The 26348-nt window shown below is 42.7% G+C and overlaps 1 protein-coding gene across 1 annotated transcript in view; it reads right to left on the reverse strand.

Moving 5' to 3' along the window:
* Nucleotides 1-26348, reverse strand: part of MLXIP (MLX interacting protein) — a 49561-nt gene that overhangs the window by 20572 nt on the left and 2641 nt on the right. Inside the window, exons 2-6 of the mRNA XM_034068397.1 lie at nt 4544-4650; nt 4105-4190; nt 2512-2601; nt 2193-2234; nt 763-934 (exon numbers count right to left, since the gene is read on the reverse strand). Of these exons, the coding sequence (XP_033924288.1) occupies nt 763-934; nt 2193-2234; nt 2512-2601; nt 4105-4190; nt 4544-4650 (497 nt within the window). The remainder of the gene's footprint in view (nt 1-762; nt 935-2192; nt 2235-2511; nt 2602-4104; nt 4191-4543; nt 4651-26348) is intronic.

Genomic DNA, 26348 nt, shown 5'->3' on the forward strand with positions numbered 1-26348 from the left:
CAGGTTTCTTGTAGCCCCTTTAGGCACTGGAGCTGCTCTAAGGTCTCCCTGGAGCCTTCTCCAAGCTGACCCAGCTCAGCTCTCTCAGCCTGGTTCCAGGGCAGAGCTGCTCCGGCCCTTGAAGCATCTCCATGGCCTCCTCTAGACTCACTCCAACAGCTCCAGGTCCCTCCTATGCTGGGAGCCCCAAGAGTTGAATGCAGTGCTCCAGGTGGAGTATCACAAGAGCAGAGTAAACTGCATCTATACTCCATGTTGCTCTGGAGTCACTTAGACATCCATGCAGCAAGGATGATGTGTAGTGGACACCTGCTGTCCCATCACAGTCAGAGCTATCAGATACAGAGCATTCAACAGAGCTGTATAGGCTCTTGCAACTGGTTTTACAGATGTGATCTGCACTTGTTCTAAGGGATGTATCTGAAGAAAAAACACATAGGCACTCCCTCAAATACACACACACATACTCTGAAATAAGTAACAAAGCCTTCACCCCTGATAAAGGTAAATACTGCTTATTATAGATTGATTCAGAGCAACATTGCCAGGAGCAGCATGTTAGAAGCTAAGATAGAAAATAAATTTGGATGAAAAAATTAAATTCCATCACCTAAAAAGCATGAGACAGCTGCATTTTTCAACCTATTTTTATCTGTATCAGCAAAGATAGATAAAATTCCTAGGCAAGACTAGAAGAGCAGCAAAGCAACAAACCAGACTTCTAGTGTTCCCACTGTAACACAGCTAACAGCCAACACATACCTATGTCCCTGGAATTTGGCCAGGAAACCAGCTGATGTGAAGACAATGTGGAGAACAGTGTGTCAGTGAACTCGGACATGAGCATATCTGCATCCAAGAGGCTGCCTTCCTCCATAGGGACAGGGGTTTCTCTGCCATACCTTCTTTTTTGCCAGAGAACCACATCATCATCCTGCCAAAGGAAGGGAAGGAAAATCAGACAATGCTAAAGCAGTCTGGTCTGCTATATAAAAATAACCTTAATTTTTCACATCTTTAGAGAAAGAAACTCTCCTTTAGGAGCCATGCAAAGGGACTGAAACACACCAGTGGTACTTCTAATACACCAACAGCTTCAGCTCCCTGGTTTGGGTCTCAACAGAAAGCTTCAGTAGAATACCACAACACTCTAGGAAAGGTTTTTGCCCCCAGACCAAACATTGAGTAGAAGGACGTAAGACAAAACAGTCTCATCAACACTTTGTAGTTTCATTGAATATACATGTATTTTTGCACCTAAAGTTTAACAATCCCTTGGCCTGTATAAAGATTTTAAAGTAACACACAGAGCAAAAAATTAAAACAAACAACTCCTATCTTGAAGTGTATCTGAATCGCTGAAACGCAGGTAACTGTAAACTGACTTTGCACAGGGTATGCTGAGATTCTTGTGGGCACTTTTAGCACATGAAAAATACATTGGTTTACCTGTCCTGCACTATAGGCTAAGCAAAATTGCATTGCCTTGCATTTGCTGCAAACTAAAAGCACAGTCAGGTTCTTTCTTGTGGCTGAGCAAACATGCAGGAACTACACCAACAGACCATGATGGTGCATTGGAGCTCACAGTCAAAAGAGCTGAGAGTTTTGTGAACTGGAGCAGATCCAGACTTATGCTTAGCTCCAAAAAATACCCCCAACATCAGAACAGTGCTTCTGACCATCAATTTATACAGCCCAAGTAGGTTTGATGACTTTAGGGGGCATACTAAATGATGGTATCAATGTTGCTTTACACACTTTGCCTTTTTTAGTATCCTGGCACATTATTTGCTCATGTTGTGGGCAGCAGGAAGAGCTGCAATATGTAGCACACACATCTTCACAGCTCCAATTACACAAACTAGGCAGTAATGCCAGTTACAATTCAATAATGAGATGAAATAATGTGCCAGCCCTCAAGGAGACTGATCTTTCTGGACACCCAATACCAATTGCTATCTCTTCTGTCAAAGCACTTTACATTCAACCTCTTCTCCATTCAATTGAAGTTACAAACCTTAGAGCTCTCTACAGCACAGAAATACCAAGGCTTCCAATCTTAATTAAGGCTAAAGCAAGATGATTGTCTTCAGATTTTAATCAATGCAAGCTATTGCATGTTACAGCTCTGTTACTTACTGCAGCTTCTACCAGCACAAATGCTGCCACTTAGCAGAGATATTACCTACCCTGACCAAACTTGAAAGATCTTCATCTTTATGTTTCTGTAACTGCAAAAGAACAAAGCAGGTGTTAAAGTCAGAACAGGTCCTTGTGTATGTTAACAGAAGACCTTTCTTTGCAAAACTTTTAAGTTCCAATCATGCACAGTGGGTCCCTGCACAGTAATGTTTAGTTAAGTGGGACTAACCAGCGAGTATGCCTGTAGTAGCTTAGCAGCTGGTTTAAGTATTCTTGTATGCTGGCAAAACTGACATCGAAACTCAAAAAGCAATCACATACTGATCAAGTTCAAATAAGGTATTTCCACTGTGTAAAACAACAGACCCTTTTCTTGAAGTACGTTCTCCACTTGTGGTATTCCCTGATAACTATTTCAATTCTTCGTTTCCAGTACTTCCCTTCTGTTGCAATGGCCTGAGAACACAAACACATACCAGGAATTACATGGAATCACAGACTGGCTGAATGGTCAGTACATTTCCAAGCAAATATTCAGGCATAAAAGATGCAAAAGAAACATGCTAATTCTGTATGAGCTCATGTATCAGCAGCCCACACTGTCCCAGAGTTCAGTTATCACAGGCACATCTGACAGTACTAACCTTATCTTTCCCACAATCAAATAACAAGAGATGATGTCTGAGTGCCCTGTCAGCATCTCCCACATCAGCTCAACCACAACCAATAGCTGAGGCATGGCAAAACCCCAAAACAAAGCAAATTAACTTTAAAATTAATTTACTGAAGTGTGATGTATAAAGCAAAATACAATTCCCTGTTCTGCAGAAAACAGGCAAAGAGAATTTCCCAAGGCCACGTGAACATGCACACATGTACACAAAAGCTCTTCAGAATGACACAAAGCAATAGAAATCTGATGTCCAGCTCAGGAGTGACCTTGCAGGCCACATGTTAATAGCAACAAAAGGATCAGAACAGTGTGGGGGTTTAATGTATCACAGAGAGCAGTGTGTAAGTTGGGGACAGCAGACTAATGAGGGCCTTAACACAACCTTCTTGTCTTTGGGGGTCATCTGCCAATACAAACATCAATACTGCTCTTTCAAAAGCCTGAGACAGTTCTACAGACTCATTTGGAACTCCTTTGAGTTACAAATTATTCTGGAATCATGAGTATAGAGCCACATATTGCCCCAACAAGGGCCTCACTGGTTTTCTGCACAGAGCCAGAGGGCAGACATTAGTTTTCTCTTATGTTTAAAGACCACAAAAATTAAAGTGCACAGACTTGTATTTGCTCTTTTTGTCAAGTTACCCTGACAGAGAAAAAACCCCAATTGCTCATTGTCTTGAAAGCACACGCTAACAACTGAATAAAATACAGAACACGCTCACAGGGTCACTTAGATTCAATCCTCCATATGTAATATTCATCACTGATTTCCCACTGACTCCAGCCAGAAAAGAGCAGAGGGTGTCAAAATCTTAACTATTCAAATTGCACTTCTATACCTGCCCAGGGGAGGTTTAGACTGGGTATCAGGACACAGCTCTTCACTGAGAGGGCTAGCATTGGAACAGGTTGCCCAGGGCAGTGGTGAAGTGCTCACAAACTGTGTAGACAAGGCCCTTAGTGCCATGGGTTAGTGCTGGGAAATGGTTGGATTTCATGATCATAAAGGTCTTTTCCAACCTGGTTGATTCTATGATTCTATGTTTCACTAAACTGGGACATAAACATAAGTTATGTAGATAATAAACATCCTTCCAGTTGCACTCTGATCACCTCAAGATGATCAACTTATAACAATGGCTTCAGTCTGCTTTATATTAATGATTCCTTTGAAATAAAGACAGCAGAGCACAGAATTGCTATGCTGCTCTCATGCCTAGCAGACCAGACAATCTTGTTATAAAGCCCAGAGCTCATGAGGCTTCTGCTCAGGTTTTACACACCTCCGGCCGTCGATGTTCATCCACATCCATGGAGCCATCCAGTGGAGTCACAAAGTGGCACACGGGATTCTTGCGCTTCTCCAGGTCTGAAACAATGGAAGTACATGGGCTCAACACATGCAGCTGGGCAGAGAGCTTTGTCACTTCAGCAGCAAGAGGTGGGGAAAAGCCCCATCATCGTGCCAGGGTTCCCTTCAGCTAACCCACAGGAAATGGGGAGATCTCAGGCTGTGTTTGGACTGCTCAGTGCAGCCTCTGTGTGGGCACATGGAAAGCACTGATCCAAATGGCACTGCCACAACAGCCTCTGAGACACCGAATCTGTCTTCAGCAGATTCTTTAGCTTTTCATTAGACAGGAATCTCAATTCTCTTGCTGCTTACTTAAAAGTCTCTCAAAGTGTTGCATAGAAAGCGACCCAAGGGAGCCCGACACTTACACTGCATGTACCATGCCCTCCAGATGGCGTTATTGAGACGGATTTTATCTCTCCACTGAAGTTTTAAGCCTTTAAAGTTTTTCCATTTCGGTGAAACCAGCTTTCCACTGAAACAAAAGAGACAACACATCATTCTACTTTCGGGCTGCTCTTCAAGACAAAGCATCCCATCAAAACTCCCACAGTGTCAACAGTAAAAACGACACCAGTCCATGCTTGGCCAGTGACAGCTTTGCCATGCACTGTCCATGGCAGTCACAAATGGTGTCACAAGAATCTCCAGCAGGACTGAAACTCGTTTCACCCACACTCTTCTCCTGGCCAGTAGCCCACCTTCTCAAATGCCACCTTATAGCTTCCATCAACCAAGAACAACATGGCTCAAAAGTAAGCCCAAACCCAGGCCTGTAAGGTCTTGGCTGCATATAGTTTTGGATGAATTTTGCAGGGGAGTGGGATGAAGTCAACAGAAGTTGATTTCTTCAGTTCCATTTGATTTTCCAGGCTGGTGACAATGGAAAAGAAGAATGAAATGACAGCTCCGGCCCAACAAAAGCTATCACCCACCGATCTTACAAGGCTTGTAAACAGAGCTGGGCACAAAGGCTCACCAGCAGGCTGGAAATAGCAACTTCTCTCCAAGGAAAAGGAAGGCTGGAAAGAAAAATGGCTTAAGTATGAACAATGTTGGGAGGTGGGAGATGGACAGAAAATGGAAGAACAGGGACTCCAGTAAGCACTGTTTAAATACAAACTACCCAGCCTTTAAAACACACCTTTATGAATCATTAATCCATACTACTGGCAGAGCAGAGGAAGTAGCAAATATTCATAACATTGTAAATTTCAAGCCATACATTAAAGTGCCTATCCCAGGTTCCCTCTTGGTTTTTACGGGTTTAGCCATACATCTTCCTAGTTCTCATCTCCTCATGCTGCTTGTGCAGCCTTGCTACAATGGAAGCAATTCAAATACCAGCAATACAAAGCACAATCAACACCACAGGCAAAGGCAACACGAGCATTAGGTCAAGGTTAAGGTCTCCTGTATTCGAGAGCACACAAACGAGTGACAGGAAAATGTCACCTCCAAACACTCTGCCCTCCTGGAAAACATCACCAAGCACCCGGTCAATTGGGAGTGACTTGGACCATAAATTGCAGTGGCAGATGAGAGACATGAACTAGAACTGGCCTGTGCCAGCTCACTGCATATTTGCTATCACACATTCAGTACAAAGGTACCCAAAGAGCTGCATTATTCTTCCTTTACAGTCCTTGCTTTACAATTAGCTCTAAAACCACAGCGAGAATAGGAAGTACATCCTGCAGAAGTGCCAGGCATTTCCCTTGGCTTGCCCAAGGCCAGGCAGAGGCCTGAAGCTGGAGAACTGCTGATCCCCCATTTCCTGCTTGCTCTGGGAAACCCGATAGCAGCTCTTTTTAAAGAAAACTTGTAATAAACCTTGTAATACTATAAACGAGTCCTCACAGCCCACACAAAAGATGCCAGAATGCCAGAGCTGCCAAAAGTAGGATACTAAACATCCACTTTCTTCAAGCACTTGGCTCATCATCCCTTTCTCCCTTGCTAGCATCACTGCTGCTGTTACTACTTAGGTATTCCCAGGACTGTGACAGTAACAGATGGGCAAATGCCAGACCTTAGCCAAGTGGCAGGTAAAGAAAAGCTGGGTCTGCTCTTTCACTTTTACTGCTGTGTATAATACCAGTTGTAGCAACAAAATAAACCACCATCAGGTGAGATCCTGCCTGATGGCTAAAAGAGTCCAAAAATCCCACCTCTGTTTCAAGGCTCTTTCAGTTTATGGGAAGATCCCCAAATAAAGTATTTTATCTCACTGTTGCCCAAATGCTGGGGTCAGGGCAGGCAGTGGATCTCTACCTGCAAACCATCTCATCACCTTCCCTGCTCTGCCTCTAAACCATCACATACCTTGTCTTATCATTCCTTCTGAACTGAGATTAAAGCACATCTTTTCCTGTTTCTCATATGTACATTAACAGTTCAGAGACAGGTTAACATGCTGATACCTCACCAACACTGACAAAACAGCCACAGGCCTTTGACTAAGAAGTTCAACTTGATGTTCATCTCTTCATAGCTGTGTTGCTTCCCAGTTTGCCAAAGCAACAAAACTCGAACAGTCTCCATTCAGAATAAAAAGAGCAAACCTAAAAGGAATTGTAATGAATCCTTGCAAAATCCTTCAAGCAGCCAATTAAAAGTGGCATTAAAACACACAGTTTAAAACATTTTCTGTTACATTCTTACGAAAAGCTAAACAAAAGTAGCCCATCAAAAGAAGGAAGTGATTAAGAACCTATTCTTAAAATAATTATTATTTCTAGTTCCCATGGGAGCAAAGCACAAGTCCAGCTTGAGGTCAGAAGTGAAATGACTTTAGCCTCAGTGGAGAGGAATCAGCATGAAGCTGACAACACTATTTAGACACTATTCCAAAGTCAATTACTTTGCCCAACTGTGCCCAAGAGCAGCTGCAAACTGAAAGCCAGTTTCAGGTTTTAAAGCAGCAAAACAACAACAGGAAAAAACCCACATGGAGAGAGACCCACTGGCTGCTGACTCCTACCAGAAACACAGAGCAACTCCATGACCACACTCTGAGCTGGTCACAATGTACCTGTGAGCATGTCAGTGCACACACAGCCCTGGCTGGCTCTGTCCATAACAGCTGCTGCTACTCCTCTGCAGGAGGAGCTTCCAAAGAAGGCAGGAAGGGAGCATCCCAAAGGAGGCTTGGACCAAATACTGCATGGTACAAGCTGGTACAGCTGCATGCACACCAGCCAGCAGCGTGTCCTAGAGGACACTGGTGCTTCACAGATAGTGCCCAAGGAAAGGAATTAGGTTCTCAGTTGCATTCTGCATGGCTGCTGCTATCCAGGATGTGCTGGCTCAGTGCTGAAGGAATATGTGACTTTTATACCTTCATCACTATGAAACACAGACCAAATCAAAGTGGCTGAAAACGATCTGGTGGATAATGTTCAGTACATTCCAGCAGCTCAGCTTAGTCTCCTGTGTAGGAATCTCCACCTTCTCAGACCAAATGTCCTCAAGTGATTTGATCACAGCAAACAAACTAAAAGAGCTGCAGCTGAAGAGCCAGCAGAGCTGGAATTCCCCTTGGACACAGAAGCCCTGACGTGCTTTGGAAGAGTCAGAGTGTTTTTAGAACAGAAGCTGCAGACAATCCAGGCTGCCAATTCCATATGCTCCAGCTTTCACCTTAAGAGTCTTGAATATGCCAAGAGAGGCTGGAGTCCATTCCCAAGCCTTTTATATACTTTCTCCCAGTTCAGGAACTACCTCAGGCAATGGAGATCCCAGCAGGCAGACAGACAACACAGCACTCATCTGTCGAAGTAACACAACTCTTTCCGCTGTTCAAATTCCACTGAAAGCAGTTGTGGTTTAAAAGCAGATTCTTTTAAACACAAGTGATTTTCAATCAACTGAAAGGTCATTAGAGCAGAGGTATATATTCTGACATGGTAAAAAAACAGATTTTACCCTGGTAATGTCCGGTTTTTGCATCTGAGAACCTTGTTTCTTCTCTGTCAATGTCACACAGTTAAAGAATTATCTTAGTGGACATTTTAGTGATGCTTTTAACTCAGTAGGGACGTGGCAAATGGGTGACCTTCCTTAACAGGCATAAGGCACGCAAAACGCCATTCACAGCTGTTAGGATTACTTCAAATTTAAACCAATAGCTCCCTGTAACACCGAAAAATCACTTCCAACATCAGTAGCAGCATGATCAAGCTCCAGTATGACTCACAACAGAAGACTGCCCTGTTCTCCTCCCCTAAATCAGAGGATTTTAAGATGGACTTCAGCCTGTAGATGACAACCACTCTCTGTATTTGGACAGAAATGGACATTTATGTGTGTGCAAACCCAGAAGTTTGGTTGGTTCCTTTGTTCATTACTAATATTAAGGAACACCAGCATTATAAGAATAATTCATTTCTCTAAGAGCACTGAAGGAGCAGAGAAAGAGTTTTAAATATTAAGATAAATGACACCCAAAACAAGACAATCACAGAAGGCTCATCTGATAGCCTTTAGAACATCCATTTAATAGGTGGTTTTAATGGAAACTGTAGAGTATAGCACAGTAGAACTTACCTTCATAGAGTATTTGAGCTGTATAAAGAAATGTGTTTCTGATTCAACTTCAGTTCCCCAGTTTTTACCTACCCGAGAAACAGTCTAAACAGTACCATAGCGTTGGGTTTCAAATCCTTCTCTAACAGGAGGACAATAGGGAAGACTTTGCTGTAAATAAGAGTCTGAAAAATCCCCTTCCCCCATTCAGAACCAAAAATCAAAGCTCATTCTCCACACCATGACATGTCAATGGTGCTGAGCATGGCATTTCAGGTGGCAAGCTGCAGTGAACTAAATGCTGCACAAAAGAAGTCTTTAAAATACTCTGTGAGAAAAGAAATTCATGATCTCTTGCTTGAAAAGAAGTAGCAGTGAGACTGAATGATATGGCCATGACTGTGAAGTGTGTGAGCGACAGCACGAGAAGTGGGACACAGATTTGTTTGACATGCTGCCATACTCTGCATGTGAACTCAATTCCACCCTCCTCTCATCTTTCACCTGTTTTGCTATGTAGGGACAAGGAAAATCCCTGGCTAGAGTTGGCTCTCTAGCTCAGGAGCAGTTATTTTTTCTCTTGCACTCAGATAGCACCTGGCCTAGATCTGTCGTACATGGAATTAAACACAAACCTCTCAGCACCGCGGCTCAGATTCCACAGGCCTGACCCTGCTGCCCAAATATATATTCCCAGGAAAGATACCTTGAAAAGGAGCTACTGCAGAGCTGCAGGAATCACACAGACCACAGGGTCTTGTGGGCCATAGCTGTAAGCAAATTAGTTTGTTTCCAATCTGAATTCAGTAAATTCAGTTTACAGGAACGAGCTATGGAAACACACTGCATTTTCCTGTTTCATTAACAGATTCCCACTGCCCTTGTGCTACAAGATGTCTTTCTTGCCTTGTTCTGCCTAAAAACCCACTTCTTTTGTGGCCCTGCAGCTCAATTCCTTCCTGTCCGTGATCATGCAACCTTTCCAGATAGACTAAGATTCTTCTTTTTATTGCAGGTGATGAGAATTAGGCTCTTAATTTAAGCAACAGAAACCCCCCTGATTTGATATTACAGCAGCTGCAGAGATCAGCTTTTCCAGAGCACAGAAGAGGAAGGTTTTGGCTTCTCCCCAGCATTTCTTTTCTGAAGGCGTGGTTTTAGTTTGTTTTATCATCTCCAATCTGTTTTGCTGGGGAATTGGGCCTGTCAGCTCAGCTCTCCAAGAGCCAAAACTAACAGTATTTCCCCAAACAAAGGTTCATTCAGAGATTCAGATTATAGGCATTGTATGCTAGAGGGAAGAGGCAGCAAGTGAAACAAAAACATTGCTACAGTGTGTGAATGTGTGTAGGACTTGTGAGGAGGCCACACTTTAGCATCTTACTATTCATACCTACATAGTTAATCCCAGCTGCAGCCCTAGGATACTAATCCCAGAGAAAGCTCATTTTAAAAGCTAGCATTAGGGCAGCTCATTTGCTGGGTTACCTTCTTCGTCCTTACCTGAAATCCTCCTGCACCAGCAGGCTCCAGGTTTGTAGAAGGATGTTGTATTATATATCCACACTAGGAGCTTTGTGCTGAAGTTATACAAACATTATAAAACAACCAAACCCTCCCACTTGTTTGTTTCAGCTCCTAAAAATTAACACTTCAATCTTGAAGACAGAGACAGCAGAGGTTCTTCCTCTATCGTGAGCATTATATATTAAGGAGTGTTAGAAAAATGCAAAGTTATCCACAGGCATACTGGAAGTGCAACACCTGCCAAGGTACATGTTATCTAGACTGATTTGAGCCAAGAAGGCTGAGGTATGTATGCACCTCCTGTAAGGAAGAGGAAAGTGGATCAGTCACAAAGCTGAAGCAAACATTCCTGCCCCAATGAATGTACTGTAAACCTTCATTTGTTTCTTAGACAAATTGAACATTATTTTAAGCAAAGACTGGAAGCTGAACTTCATCTGCATAAATGAAGGTACTGCAGCCACCTCAGAGAGCAGCAAGAGTTGAAACACTCATGCTTTGAGATTATGATCACATCTACACTGACAGCTTTTCACACCACCATTACATCAATCAAAGAAAGGACTTTAGTGCTATAGTTTTAGCCAAATATAGGGCGACCAAGATCTGCTCTATGAAGAGGAACCTGGCAGGCAGCTGGGAAGAACCAATGGAGTAATGCCTCCAAGAGAAGCAGGTTTCATGCAAGTTCTGAAAGGGTGAAAAGAGCACTGGAACAGCACCGAGTGAAGGGGAACACAAAGAACAATACAAATATCAAGGAGACTTGGAGGCTATAGTGCCCTTCTGCCAGTGTCTATTTAAAGACTTGGATTATTTAGACAGTTTCTCATTTCCAGTCAGAAATCAAAGGATATTTCTAGAAATGTTCCTGCTTTTCAGACATTTGTCTAACACTGACTCACTTTACTACGGAGCTGAACCAGCAAGGAAACTGAAGAAGCTTCAGAAGTCATGTCACTAACATTTCAATCAAAAGGCTGAGAAATGGGCCTCACCATCACCACCTCTCAAGCAAAGCCTCTCCTTGATCCCTGCTGTGCTTCACTTCACCCATCAACAGGTGTCACATACTTTGTAATTCTATAAACATGAACACTTTATAAAATGTCACATTCATCAACTGTCCAATATCAAGACCTTCTTCAAAGAAATACCAGAGAAACCATCATAAGAAAAGACATTGACATAGAGAACTTACAATGCTTTGAGCTCCAGGGTTAGAGGTAAGTACCACTACTCTCATTGCCCAAATCTCAAACACCAGGATGGAGAGCAGTTGCCCGTGGCCACAAAGTACATCAGTGACAAAGCAAGGGCAGTATCCCAGCCACAAGCCCCATACTGGAAATGCTTCTACTAGGAGTAAGTTTTAGCAAGGAACAGATTTACATATTTCAATTTACACATTCCCCAAATCTTGCTGAATTTCCCAGCACAACAGAGTCATTCTGTTTACAAATAAACATTAAAATATTTGTATTTCCTATACTATTTCTGCTAAGAACACATCTGTTGGTCAGATATCAGCACAGGTAAAAACACCAGGTCTCCTCAAAGCTTTCCTTAGAAGAAAGTATCATTATGAACATCATCAGTAGTTAAAATCTTGCAATTCAGAGTTACAAAACTCTTGCAGCAATACAGGCTTGTTACTTACAAAATAAACTGCACAGGAAATTGTTCTGATTTTTGTTTAAATAAACACTGCAACACAAAGTTTCTATTCCGGTACAAAATGCTAAGAGACACAATCTGTCAGTTATTTTCCTGGCAGATCAGATGGAGACATGCAAAGCATAGAAACTGTGATAATCCTCACTGTGTAAGTATTCAGTTAAAAAAAGAAAGTTCGTTTGAGGTAAGAGCTAGTGGTTTAAGCATGGGCTTGAACCTACGCTGTGTAAGTTTAGCACATACTCTGTTAAAGGAAGCTCAAATCTCACTGGAAGTGAACACCAACGCATGTGTAATATGGAATTAAATCCTACATAGAAGAAAAGTCATGGTAGTCTACAATCACTACAAAAGGCAGGAAGAATTCATATGTAGGTATCTTTGCACTTTTCTTACTATAAAAAGCCTTTAATATAGGCTCACAAGCAATCTGTCCATATCCCAAGCCACCCTCTACAGAATAAACACTACGCAGCACACCCTGAATATTCAGCATGTTCACTGGTGGCCTCTCGTGCTGTTTGCTTTTCAGTGCTCATACCTCCATTTGTACATTATTACTTAACAAATTCCCCTCAAGCTTTTCTACTGTGTTTTCACCTTCATCATGCAGGTGGAAACCGAGGCACAGACCTGTAACATTTCATTATCCACTTCTCTGATCTGGCAATGTGAGATGCCAATGCTGCCTGCACTTGCAAAACTGCCTCCAGCTCCCTCTCCTGATGCCTCCCCAATACCAGACACATCTCCATCTACACTCCAACCACCTCTACGTTACATTCTGCTTCAGCTTTACTAGTGGAACAGACTAAACTACTTTGAATAACTCATCCAAAACACGTAGGCTCAGACATGGTAAAGTTCAGGTCAACTAGTTAAAACAACCAAAAGAAGTTACACAGGAGGGATTAGTGGGCAGCTTTAAGAACAGGCAGTGCTACCAGCATTGCCTACAGTAATTGCTGGGTAACAGGGTGGGAAGACAATTCTTTTTCATGTTCTCTGCAGTGTAGCTTAATGCTCAGGTTTTAAAGGACTCGCCCTTGTAACAAAACAGTCATGTTATCTCTGCATTTAAAGCAGTAAGCATGAAACCCACTTACTAAATGCCAGGCAGCTGTTCTCTGCCTGCAAGCTGCAAGCCAAGTACTGAAGTTGTGCTACTAGAGATGCAAAACTTCAAAACCAAACCACTCTCCTGTTCCCCTCCTCCTTGAACCTTGCAAAGTTGTGCCCTGGGCCAGAATGACCAAGTGATGAGAACCCAGCATCATTCACGAAGTTGTCAAAACTGTTTTTAACACAACCAGCTTAAGAACTTTCATTTAAGGAACACTCCAGTCTCTGTCCCAAAGGAGCACAAGACAAACATCAGCTTTAACACAGCTGGTGACTTTGCAGTATGGAATGGTGCACCAGTAACTAACACTGTGATCAGCAGCAGTGAGGGCTGTGAGTTATCAGATCTTTGCTGCATCATCTTTACCAGTAACTTTCTTTTCAGCTCCCTCTCTGCTGCATACTTCCCTTTTAGAAAACAGCCATTGCATGTAATGCACTCCTCCTCTCCATCGTGTCTTTCTCTTCATCTCACCTCCCTGCTGCTCAAACAAAGGTTGGAAGATTTTGGAGAGCCAAATAGAACATGTGGCTAACAATGTTGTAAGTGGCATAACAGGGATGTGATGATCAGTTCTATAAATTCTGCTAGGAGGTAAAGAAATTTCCTACTGCTATAAACTGTTGTGATGACGAACATGTGAGTTATTTTGCTGATGCATTTATCAATACATCAGGTCAATACATTTGGTTTTTATTGATTTTTTAGTGTTTCCTGTGCTTTTCACCATGCATGGTGAAAAGGAAGACGTGTCATTTTTAGAGCAGTTGCAATATAAAGGGAGCTGATCCTACTCACTTATTTCACAGTCTCTTGAAATTTCACACTTCTTCCTAAAACTTGGTTTCTGCCACTGGTTTTTCACCAACCTTCTCAGATCAGAATAGTCATTACGAAGAGCTGCCTTCCAGTGCAGATGATCAGAAACTGATACAGCTGTCCAGCGCATCTTCCTTCTCGTTTAAAAGGATGTTGGCAAGGACTCTCTTGTACAGAGAGCTACGAACAAGTCAGGATCCTTTTGAATGTTAAGGCCTTAGCCTAAATTGAGAAACTGATTGAGATCTGATGATCTGGGACCTTGTTTTAAGCACCTAAATTATGGTTCAAAGACTTTTCACACACAGAGCTTCTGAAAAACCCAAACAAACCCTATCAGCATTGCAGATCAGCACAGCTCTCTGAGCAACACACATACCAACAGGAACCCAGAGCTGTTTACCACGCTCAACAGGCAGAGAAACCCGAAACAGGCACCTCTGCCACAGAGGATAGTGTAACACTCTGTACAGCATTACAATCCTATAAATACACTGCAAGATTGAGGGGTCTTATTCTGAAAGCAACTGAAGTGTTTTAAAAAGAGGCGCTCCCCAGCTTTCCCTTTGTGACACAAAGCTTTCATACCAGCTGTCTGCAGCATGAAGAACCCCAGACCTAATACCAAGTTCAGTTACTAAAGACTCAAGACTGCAACAGCACAAACAGTTTATTCAAAGTTTACGTAAAGGTTGAACCAGAAACAAAAGGCAGAAGCAGACAAAAGGCACTGTTATTACTAAGGTTACTGAAAGATCAAAACCAATCCCATCAAAAGGTAATACAGGGAGAAAACCTCTTCCAGAGTTCAAATAAACCAGGTTGGAATGGGACAAAATAGGAGTTTAAACAAATAAATAAAAGCACTTCTAAAAGGCCACATACACCTCACAGGGAAAGTCTCTACTCAGAGCTTTGCTGGATCAAAGTACAAACAATGCTTTGACAAGACCAGCCCCATAGTCATAGGTGAGCATCACATAGACCTGCGTAAAGCAGCATTTCCTCCTGTCCCTGCTACAGGAGTAGCCACCTCTCCAAGCATGACAGAGAAACTCCCTGGGATGTACCAGCCAAGGACCACAGCCTCCCTGGAAGGCTGAACATTCAGAGAATGAAAACAGACATTCACTGGTGGCCACCAGCTCAAAGGGAAGGACTTGTCCTGCAGCACTGCAGGAAAGGCTGTGTGAATGACCCTTCATTAAGTAACTGGGACACAGGGCCAGGGGGAAGCATGCTAATGCTGGTGACACACAATCCTTGCCACACTGATGCTGGATGGCTCTTGTTGCCTACTTAGGCTTGGACAGACCAAGAGGGATCACTGGTTCCCGCACACCGATGGAGAGATGATCAGCCCTGTCCTTAGGAAAGCAGCCCCAGTCATGCTGAAGAGTAGAGTTTGTTACTTTATAATACTGGTTGTGGTCATTGTGCTCACCAGAGCTCAGGGCATTGATGAATGTTTCCTAGAAGCTAATTTTATAAAGCAGTATTTGACATCATTATATGCACTGAGCTTCTGAGAAAGGTCTTGAGTTTATTGCAATATTAATTTATAAAGTCATTCTTTGGTCACAGTAGTAACTACAATGCTTAAACACCTACCAGCAAACCTGTTCAGAAATCAGTTCAGACCTACCCCCTTCTCTTACTAAGAACACACTCAAATGGACCATGATGGTTTATGTCCCAAACGGTGACTTCCCAAGTAAAACACAGGAGAGTATCAGCAGGCTCCTGACTCTTACTAAAAGCAAAACAAACCACCACTAAATGACCCTCATACAAGTCTCTTCTCTGAACCACGTTTTCTCCACATACCTGATGACCCTAAATCAGCCTCAACCTTCACTTCGTAGAGTCCCTTAGGGCACTCAAAAGTAAAGAGCATTTCTTACACATTTATTGCTACAGAGAAGCAATGTCTCTAAACTTCCTCTGCTCTGTCTCCCCACTTTAGAAAGCCTGCTGTATCCCCACAGCCTCTAATCACCACATGCAGAGGGCAGACCCCAAACCTACTAATGTGCTAATAAAAACTGCCAATAAAAATTTAAGGCTCCTTAAGCTCCACTAAGACTTTTACTGGTTATTAGTGTTCTCCTTGTATGAGTGGATACTGAAAACAGATGGGATCCATGCTGTGCTCCTAAACAACAGCCTTCACAGACCAAAACTTTATTAGAAACAGTAATGAATTGGCTTTTACTGCAGATTTCTGTGCTTATAGTTGCAGAGTCTCTAAGTTGAGCTGTGCTTTTCAGTAACAGTTGCTGATTTGATAAAGTAAATGAGCAAAATCTAATAATACAGTTCCTATGAAGGGTTAACTATTTCAGACAGCAAGAGAGACAAACCAGAATGCAGGAATGCCTCTTGTTCCTGTGCAGTTTGATTACAGATTACCCCTTCATCACAGGAGGAATGACTCAGATTAGGGTCACTCAAGTCACAAACATATCTCTGCTTTCACAATACAGAGGAATATCCAGTACCTTCAGGCAGCCCATGAGGGAAGGCAGCAGCACAGAACGAAGCTGATCACAGAAAGCAGCCATGCAGCAACACAAACTGGGCTTATCTGCAGCTTCCAGAGACCAAATACCACTGACATAGATTGTCCTGTGCTGCCCTGAAGAAAACAACTTTCTATACCAAGCAGAATCTATAAAATGAGTGCACTCTGAAGCCATAACTTTTGTGAGACAAAAGACAAGTCTCTTATTTAGAGGAAAGGTTAGCAAACAGCACAAGTGCTGCCTGGAACTTTTTCCACAGCTGATACTACAACACTGCCTGGCTCACTCCAGTACTTGGCATCAGACCTTGCCTGCTCAGTAAGAACAGGTTGGACCAAAGGTCCAGGTTGCCCAGTGCTCTGCCCCCAGTGCACTGGACACAAGCAGGTGCTTGGGAACAGGGGAACAGTACAAGCATGTTTGTATGATGCTCCCAATAACCAGCCCACAACAGCCCCTCTCAACTGTAAAGGGAAATTGTATTAACTATTACATTCACCCACTGCCTGAAAGAGAATAGGAAGAACTACATTGTTTCTTCTTTTGCTGCATTTATAGCCACTTCCCCCCACACCCCTTACCTGGGTGAATTGCATATGTGTATTGCTCTGGCAGGTGTCTGCTTTGAAAAGGTTTTTAATACAGAACAGCCACTATGGTGACTACTGCAGCAACTCAGACACCCCAGCTTTTGGGAGCTTCAGGCTCTTGGCTATTTCGCAATCTCTGCTTTCTATTTTGAACAGGTTTTAGGTGTCACACATGGTTGCTAATTACCTGAACTAAGTGCAGTTTCCTCCTTGAGGTTATCTGGATCTTTGATTGAGGCAGTCCTCCCATCCCAAATCTAGGTTCATTTGAAATAAGCTGACAACATGCAAAGACCTTCTCAGGCTCTGTAGCAGATCAAATTATTTCAGAACCATATCCAAATCCCTTAACTTAGTCCTTACTTTCTGAAAGTTCCATATCCTCAAGTGCAGAAAAGTCATTTCTGTGTGTGTTCCCAGGCCACTAACCTTTTCCAGCCTTCCTCTCGGTTTTCATTCTCAAAAGCTGTGCTATAAAGGCCAAAAGCAAGTAGATTGCTCCCTTTCACTGCTTCATGCTTTCAACAGCTGACATGCCATCACTGGATTTTCTACTCAAGTTCTCTCAACCTCCACCCTGTCAGGGACAGACAGAGCACTGGACTAAGCTGAAGTATCTGTGCAGATATTAATACTCAGGAGTTTGACTGTATATAGGGAAACATTTATACTTCCTTTGGACACTATATAGAATGAGCTAACATGAGAAGCACGACATGTCACATCCAGCCCTTTATGTGCTGCTGACAAACAAGTTTCAGAGCCCATTCCTAAATCCACAACGTAGCTTAGCAGAATCAGAACTTGTTCCCTCTCATTCAAATACCATGAGTTCTCCTGGTGCAGGCAGTTATCACTGTATTACTAGCAGAGCTTGACTTGCCATGAATAAGGAACAGCTACAGCTTCTGCACAAACACTCAGAAATTCACCAGATGAGCAGAGATCAACCATCCGAGAAAACAACACATTATCTCATTCTTTGCTCTGGGAAATGTGGCAGCAGATAATACCCATATCCATTGGCTGCCAGATCAGGAATGCACCAAGAAATTCCACTGGCCTCTTCCTGGTTGGCACTTCTCTAACAGCTGCCAGGCCACAGCCCAGGTATTTTCCTTGTAACTTTCTGTTTAATTTTCCCTTTCACATGCATGCCTTTCCTTTTTTACCTTGTCAATCACTTGGGCTACTGACACACTGCAAAGTAATGGTTTCCCATAACACAGCCTACATCAAGCGTCACACCACAGCACCAAAAGCCTGCATAAGAAGACAATGAAGAGCAGTCATGGATTTCAAAGAATCATGAAGAACCATGAAACTCTTCTAGAATTCATGATCCATTTGGTCCCTGTCCCCTTTGGGAATAGTGTCAATAATGAAGACAGTAAGGAGATTCAAGAGCAGCCTAAAATCTGGACACAAGATGCAGCAAAAGAGTTTAGTAGAACAGGCTGTGATGGCTCACACACGTATTCACATGAATGTACAGCTGTTAGATAGGAAATAAGCACAGTGGGCCTCAGTTATTTTTAGGTCTGTTGAGAAACCCCAATGTCAGTTCATTCCAGCTGCTCCAAAGATACACAACCACCATGACACAGGCCTGAGTTCTGATGGTCTGAGCCTAACCCATGCCCTGCACTAGAATCTTGCTGCCGAGGTGACCAAGCCCATGGCAGACAGGGTGATGTGAACAAGGAGAGTGTTCTGCACAACCAGCTCATGTGGGGATGTTCTCTGGCTGTCAACAGAGAAGTCACTGCAGGCCTGCTAGAGGTCTCAGTCATGCTGGCCAAGGTCACCACAGCTGAGTGTTGTTGAGCTGCTGCAGCAGAGCACCCCTTACTATGGGACCTTGCAGGAAGGGAGAGTAAACAAGGTGGCAGAGGGAAGCAGAGGCCAGGATTTCAAGTAAACAACCCATGCTAGAGAGTTCTAAAACCAAGGAATTTGACAGTCTTCAGCAGCAAAAGCATCCTTCATGCCTCTGCAATGATTGCCTGGATCTTGTGATGCAGACATATCCCTTAAAAAACACCCTGCTGATCCATGAGGACTAACAGGCTTCACTGCTGCAAGGATCAGTGGAAAGGCCTCATCCTGTCTATGTATGTTTCTGCAGATCTGTTCTAAGAGGCAGTGCAAGATGCAACACAAACTCTTCAGCACAGAACAGTCCTGTACACCTCTTGCACCCAGCCTGACAGGACACTGCCCCAGGACCACGTTCCTGTACTTACCACAGCTATACTAACGTCAGTAATGCTCTGGCATTCACACAAGTTCTCAACAGTTACCTCTGAAGCATCCACATAAGGACATTGTAGAAGAACACCAGGGTAGATACAGCATGGGAGGCAAGCAGTGCAGAGGAACACAGACCTACCACACAGAGGGTTCAGATCGGGGCAGACTTGTGAGCTGACACCTTCCCCCCAAGATTTGCAAGACCCAAATAGAAACAATGCAGCTGGTGTCTCACTTGCCAAACTAGTAACAGCAATCCTCTTTCTCAAGAAGGGGGAACCTATTACACAAGAGCAAAGTGATCTGGGTCTTCTCCTTACCCCCTCAGTCACTCCTAAGGCTCAATTCCTTAACTTTTGTTCTTATTCAAGTGCTAGCCAAGCCTAGTGCAAGACCACAATTTCAACTCCCAGCTGAGATGGAAGAAGCCTCTTCAGGCTCATGCAGAAAGAAAGCTGTAGCAAGTATTAGATCCCTGTACTTGTATAAAGGCAACTCTTTATGGACTAAAGGGGGTAGATCTCTCAAGCTTTCTTCCTCTGCTCCTTCACCTGAAAGCAGCCTCAGCTCTTCTACTTCTGCTCTGAACCATTCCCCCCAAATTCCATCCTTTGTTTCCCAAATCAGCAAGACATCACACAGGGAAATATTGTTACCTGCAGCTAAAGAGAAACAGAAACAACACATAAAGATACCCTGTGCTTGCTCTCATGTGCTATAAATGAGCAATAAAGATACCTCTGGAAATTCACAAATTTCCTGATATATTAAAAAAAAAGCATTTGTCTCTGTACCAAGACATTCCCACTTATAAAAACCAAGTAAACTAGAAGCAGAGATGAGAAAGTCTCTAACTGTGCATTAGTGTTGTAGATAATGTGCTTTGAACACAAAAACAAGGATCAAAAAGCTGTCTAACCAGTCATTAAAATTTAACAAGTCAATGAAATCTTTGTGCTCTCCAGACAAGTATTCAATTCATTAAGCAGCATGCTCAGCTTCTTAAACATCTGAACCCTTTTCCTTGCAATAGGGTCCATCACAAAACTTAGCATATCAAAAGGGTTATCTCTAGGCTGCACTTGGGTATCACTAATTAAAGAGAAACAGATTCTTTCACTAATACCCTGCTATATGGTAATCCAAGCAGTAGCCTGCAGGCCTTCCCCATCTGGCCTGTCACCTCTTGTTTTAGTCTCAAAGGAGATAAAGCAGCTCCCAGAACCACTCCTAACACCCTCGGCTTTGTGTCTCTAACTACCTTCCAAGTGGTCATGGTACAGCTCACTAACCAAGCATCGTGTTCTTTACCTTCTGCCTGGTCCTCTCCAATCCCATTTTCCATTATCCATCTGATGGCACAGCTGGACAGTCCAACTTTAAAAACACTAGTGTTTCACTGTTGCTGACCTTGCTCTTAAGTAGGACCCAGAGTTTCAACACCCTAAGGCATAAACTGAAACTTAACAGAAAGGGAATGGAGATAACCCTGCAGCCAACCAAACCATTCACACTGCAACAGAACGGCCAAGGTGTCATTCAGGCTCTCCAACACTCACTCCTCGGAGGTATTATGTGTAAAAGACCTGTAAGAGGTGTGTAAGAGATCGCCACATGTATGAGAATGACAGCAAAGTAAACACTGTTCACACAGGAGTGGAGTAGACAAACATCTGCTCAATCCGCCTCTTCATTGAACAGTGAGGCAGAGTTCAGCAACTGCAGCACATCCAGCCAAGGGAGGAAAGCAGACAAGGAGCCCTCACCATTTGTGCTTGTAAAGACAGTTCCTTCAACAGGCAGGGGCCTTTAGCTAACCAGAGCAGCATGTTCATGCCTCACACAGACATTAAACCTTTGACAGCTCAGGGTCATTTAGGCTTTCAAGCCCAACAAACAACTCTCCACAGGTGAAAGATCCGAATTCCTCTATGAATAAAGTGGCTCCCATTGTTCTAAAAGCAAGGGGATTTTCTACATTCTCCAGAAGGCCAAACCTCCTCGGTGACCACATGAGGAAAGCAATGATGCCTCTTAGAACCACAAACACGGTCTGGGCAGGGAGCAGGCGCTTTTCACAGGCATTGTGATTACCATTAAGATACCTGGTTTTATTACCCTGTAATTTGCATGTGTAGGGTTCCCCATTGTTAGAAAAGCTACTGCTTTTAACCAGAGGTGTCAGTAAGCTGAACATCATCTCCATCCTCCCCTCCTAAATCCTTCTTCCATTTGTCTCCCTTCCTTTATTATTTAAATTTGTAGCTGAAATGTCACCTTTGATATGGCTTCCTCTTAGACTCCTGTGTTAGCTCACTTCTACACTTAATGCCTTTGTTTGTCCCCTTTCAAAAAGGCCAGTACACACAGCTGGGTCTCTGAAGTGCTGAGACTGTTCTCATCATTTTTAGAAAGGAGAAAGAGAGGAAAAAGCAGTTAGCTGATTTATCTAAGATCAACAAGCCAAGAGACTGAGGGCTACCAAAAAGCTTTGTGCTTGTGTCATAAAGTAAATAAGCTGTGGCAGACGCACACTACATTTCCGATGGCAAATAGCGCTGTACTTACAAAGAGATGTCTATATTAATTATATCATGAATGGCACAAGTCAGCTTGTTTTATGTTCAAAACAAACAATCAAAACTGACCTTCCAACACTCATTTGAGCAAACAAACAAAAAGACTAGTTTGAAAAGACCACGTTTAGAGTTTCTATTCTAGTAGTAAAACTATTAGAAGCAATTTCTGGAAAACCTCAGCTTTTCCCAACCCCATTTTCCAAGTCTTCCTGCTTCAGAAACTGTGACAATAGTGTAATTCTAGCTCGCACTAAAAACAATCACATTCAGGTTTTTCCATCGCTGTCTGAAACACAAAGAACCAACTCTATTTTCTTTGGAGGCAACTGAAACAAGTACTTTTCCTAATCATCTTCAGAATTGTTTTATAGACATGTTAAAGGTTTCCTTCCCAGAGCAAAAGGAGAATTCTAAGAAAGCTGTAAGATACTTCCATAGGCATCAAAGAGATTAGAAACTTTGCCTTTTTCCTCAGAAGTAGCTTAGAAGTTTTGTCTTTAAAGAAACTGCTTGTGCCAGTGACGTTCAAATATCAAAGGATGGTTGAGGAAAACTGTCAATGCAATTACTTTTTGCATACAAAGGAAAGGAAGTAGCAAGCATATAGCTTGAAGTGTGGTAACTACAAATGAACTACCAGCTTAAACCCAATCTGCTCCAAGTTTCTGAACTGATAAGGTTTGTTGCTGTTGTTTTGTTTTAAGAAGACAAACCTTTAACAGCAAAAGGAAGTGAAGCAGCAATATAAGAGCCAAACGAGGAGCCCCACCTCTCCTGCTCCCATTTTACTGCACTATCATCCATAACTTTCCCTATCTGGGTCCATCTACCTCACACTCTCCCCTTATCAGGCACACCCTCATGAAATCCTATCTAATTCCCCCATGCTTTGATCTGTGATGGGAAAGCAATGCTGGACTTCTCTGACACCAGTCACACCTTCGGTCATTTACCCTGACCTTCCATACCATGTTCCCTTTCATACCTAGCTCTCCTGCCCTGAACAACACTACATTAAGCCAATGGCACCCTCTCTTCCCCCCAACTCACCATTACCCATTCGCCTTCATTCTTTTTATCACAGCTCCTTTAAATAAAACTCCAAACTTGCTTCTTCTCCACAATGTCTCTATCATCATCAGAGACTTTCCTTTCCTTGCTGCCATTCTGTCCAACCCTGCTGCTGAACTGCTTCCTCACTCACACGGGTTCAGCAGGTTCCTAACTCAGGCACAAACCCACTCAGTCAGCTGGAAGGTCATTTGTTTGACTTGAACTTCACAGTATCTTCTTCTTTCTTCCTGTTTTCATCCCTCTGACTTCCATCGACACTTATCCAGCCATCAGGTAGCTTTGTCTTGGCCTAATTTATTCAATGCATTTCTCAAATATCCACTTAATTTTACTCTGCCACCTCAGAAATGCCACCTCAGAAATGCCCAGCCATTGGCTTGATACAGCTACAAAGCTCCCTTTATTCCTCCCCACCACTTTCCATCTCACTGCACCGCTAGATACCCCTTTGTTTGATTAACACTAATCATAGCTTAAGGACACACAGACAGATAAGCAGCTGCTCAAGTGACTGTACATCAACTCTGCCTTCCAACAGAATGGAATTTCCCCCCCCCCCCCCATCACATGGGAAAGTAACAAACAAGAATGATTCAGTGCTCTACTAAAGGAGCATGTGGAAAAACATGAGTAAAGCTAAGACCTGAATTTCGGGTTCTTGGCTTTAACTCTGCTTGCCACTCAGCACAAAGAATTTTAACAGGTAAAGGGGAGAGAACTGGAAATCAATGTGTTCATTTCTGTTGCCATCAAACTCTGCCCCATTCAAAGCACATTATAACCTTCACTAAAAGTAATTCCAACTCTCACAGTTCAGTGAAGCTTTTTCCAGACCATGCAGAAGTTCCTGAGAATGGGCACTCTGGCGACAAACAAGTTCCCTCTTCCCTACTTCAGAAACCCATCAAAAACTGTGATTATAAAATCTTTTGTATTTAAGCCAGAAAGTAACATCTGTTTTCTGCATGAAAACACAAAAGAACTACAACAAAACATGTAGATTAAATGGTAAACAAAAATTATATTAACAATGTTCTTTTTTTAAATGCAAAATGTGACCGCTGTCTCCACACCTCTGTAGTGACACCCTACACAGCCAGGGCCACAGAGACCACTAAAAGCTTATGACCTGCAGAGACACCAAAATAGCCAGGAGCAGAGCAAAAAAAGTCATCCCTGTATCTAAATCTCTGTCTAAACAGAATGTGCCTTTTCTCCCTGTAATTTACATGTAGCCCTGAGGACACCAAAACCTTCATTTCAACCAAGGCCTTCTCACACTGCCATTACTAAAGGTTTACAGGCAAAAGAAATACATCTTTGAAAGAACAGCTCAGCACTCTTTCTGCACGTCTTCAAGGTTGTCAAGGTGAAATTTAAAAGTGCATCTTATACAGAGCTTAAAAGCTTGTGACTATATCAAGCATTTGACTTAAGCAAGGTAAGAGGCTCAGTAACAATGTCCTGATTGGTACTGCACTTTGAAGGCAGCATCCTTGCTTCGAAATGACCCTTCACCATGAATACTTACAACACAGCAACTCTGCTCCAGTCAGGCTTAATTCATAGGATGAATATAGGTGGTTTTATCAGAGTAGTTTTTAAAGCAGCATGTGAAGCATGTAACTAAATTCTGGAAGTTTTTCATCTCAAACCTGCTGTCACCATTTCTAAGGACTTCCCAAAACACATGCTGCATAAACAAAGAATATGGGGCATAGGTTCTGGAACAAGCTGATCCCTCATGTCAATCCACTGATGAAGGGGAGTATTTTTGGCTTACATGAAGTGAAGGGGTCATATTGCTAATGAAGAGAGATGAGATCTAGAAATGACCTGGCAAGCTTCGCTAAAGGTAGCCTTTATCACTATTCCCAAACCACACACTCCAGTTCTATGCAACTTTCACAAGCAGGATTGAGAAGGTTTTAGACAAGTATCTGATGCCAGTGTTAATGCTCTTACCTAAAGAACAACACCTGGTGTATTTCTTAAGCTCTTAATAGAAGGTGAAAGAACTCTGAGGGTACTTAATAATAAAGAAGCCCACAAAGTCATCTTCATCTACTCCACCGCTAAGACAGACATCAACTGACTTAGGAATATATAACAGCAGTTTAAAAAGAACACACACACAGTGACAGTGACTAGTACTTTTGATAATCCCAAATACAAAGCTCCAGCTTTGTTTACATGAGGTACATGATCACACACAACTGACTAGCCCATTCACCCAAGGGCAGAGATTGTCTCTCCCAGCAATGCAAAGAGGGGCAACTTCATAACGAAAATTAATGGACTTAGATGGTCCCAGAGTCTCAGCATAAGAGGTTCAGGGCATGGATAAGATACACTCACTGAGCACTAACTGAAGTCTGCCCTTTCACTTACCCCTTTATATCTAAAGAAAATAACTAAAGAATCAACTTAAATCTACTTTTCCCACGAGTAACACACATGGTTTAAGTGTCTTCCCCCTCAGCATCCAAACCCTGCAGATAAACTAGCACAGCGCCACTGATTCCTGCAGCACACGTTTCAGAGCTCCGCATGCAGAGTTCACAATAGGCATACCTGCATTTCCAAGCGCATATTTCAGGTTTTGAACCTTAAACAAACTCTACATCACTGCTCCCAAAGTAGAGCTTTCTAAGGGGAAGTGTAACATCTCCTGTTAGGGCAATAAATGGTTTACAGTGGCCTTAGGTAAAGCATAATTTTTCACTTCACCTTCAGTAAACCTTCAGCCCTCATCCCACAAGGAGCTGAACATGATTCTTCTGCTGAAGATAACATCTCTCCAAAACGAAGGGAAAAAATTCCTCTGTCCCATCCTCAGAAAAAAAAAGGTCATGATATGCTGTGGTTAGAACATTGCAGAACACAGGTCACTCTCCACATCTTTCTGCCTCTAAAGTGGTCTGTCTGCCACAGGTCACCTAAAATACATCAAGATCTACAAAGTCACATTGTTTTAAAGGGCTGAGATGAAGGGGCTAAAAGAGGAAAACCAGAGTTTTTACCTTTGTCAGTGTGGTAGAGTTCCCACAATCAACCTCATGAGAAAAATGGGTGACATTTAGATAAAGCACAGCCTGCGTGATACCTGTTGTAAACCCTGGTGCTTTATAAGTAACTTATTCATTTAGAAGATTGGTTTAATCTCCTAACTGTAGAGGGGAGTATATTATGGTCATATTTTCCCCTATGAAACAGCTCATCTGAAATGAGGATTCTGAACCTGCACAACTGGAAACGTGACTGAAACAGCCCTGATGAAAGTCAAAATCAGGTTAGCTTATGTTGCTCTAAGGCAGGAGGGAATCATTTCCCCTCCACTCAGAAATACCTTTTTTATCATAAAAAAATGACAGTTAACAACATATAGCCATATTAAAAGGAAGACATTTTAAAGTACAATCAAAGGAGCCCAGGCTACGCCACGCATCCCAAAGTGACTTAAGTAATCTAGAGAAACT

This window comes from Melopsittacus undulatus, chromosome 12 (genome assembly GCF_012275295.1).
Source record: "Melopsittacus undulatus isolate bMelUnd1 chromosome 12, bMelUnd1.mat.Z, whole genome shotgun sequence".
NCBI classification, from domain to species: Eukaryota; Metazoa; Chordata; class Aves; order Psittaciformes; family Psittaculidae; genus Melopsittacus; species Melopsittacus undulatus.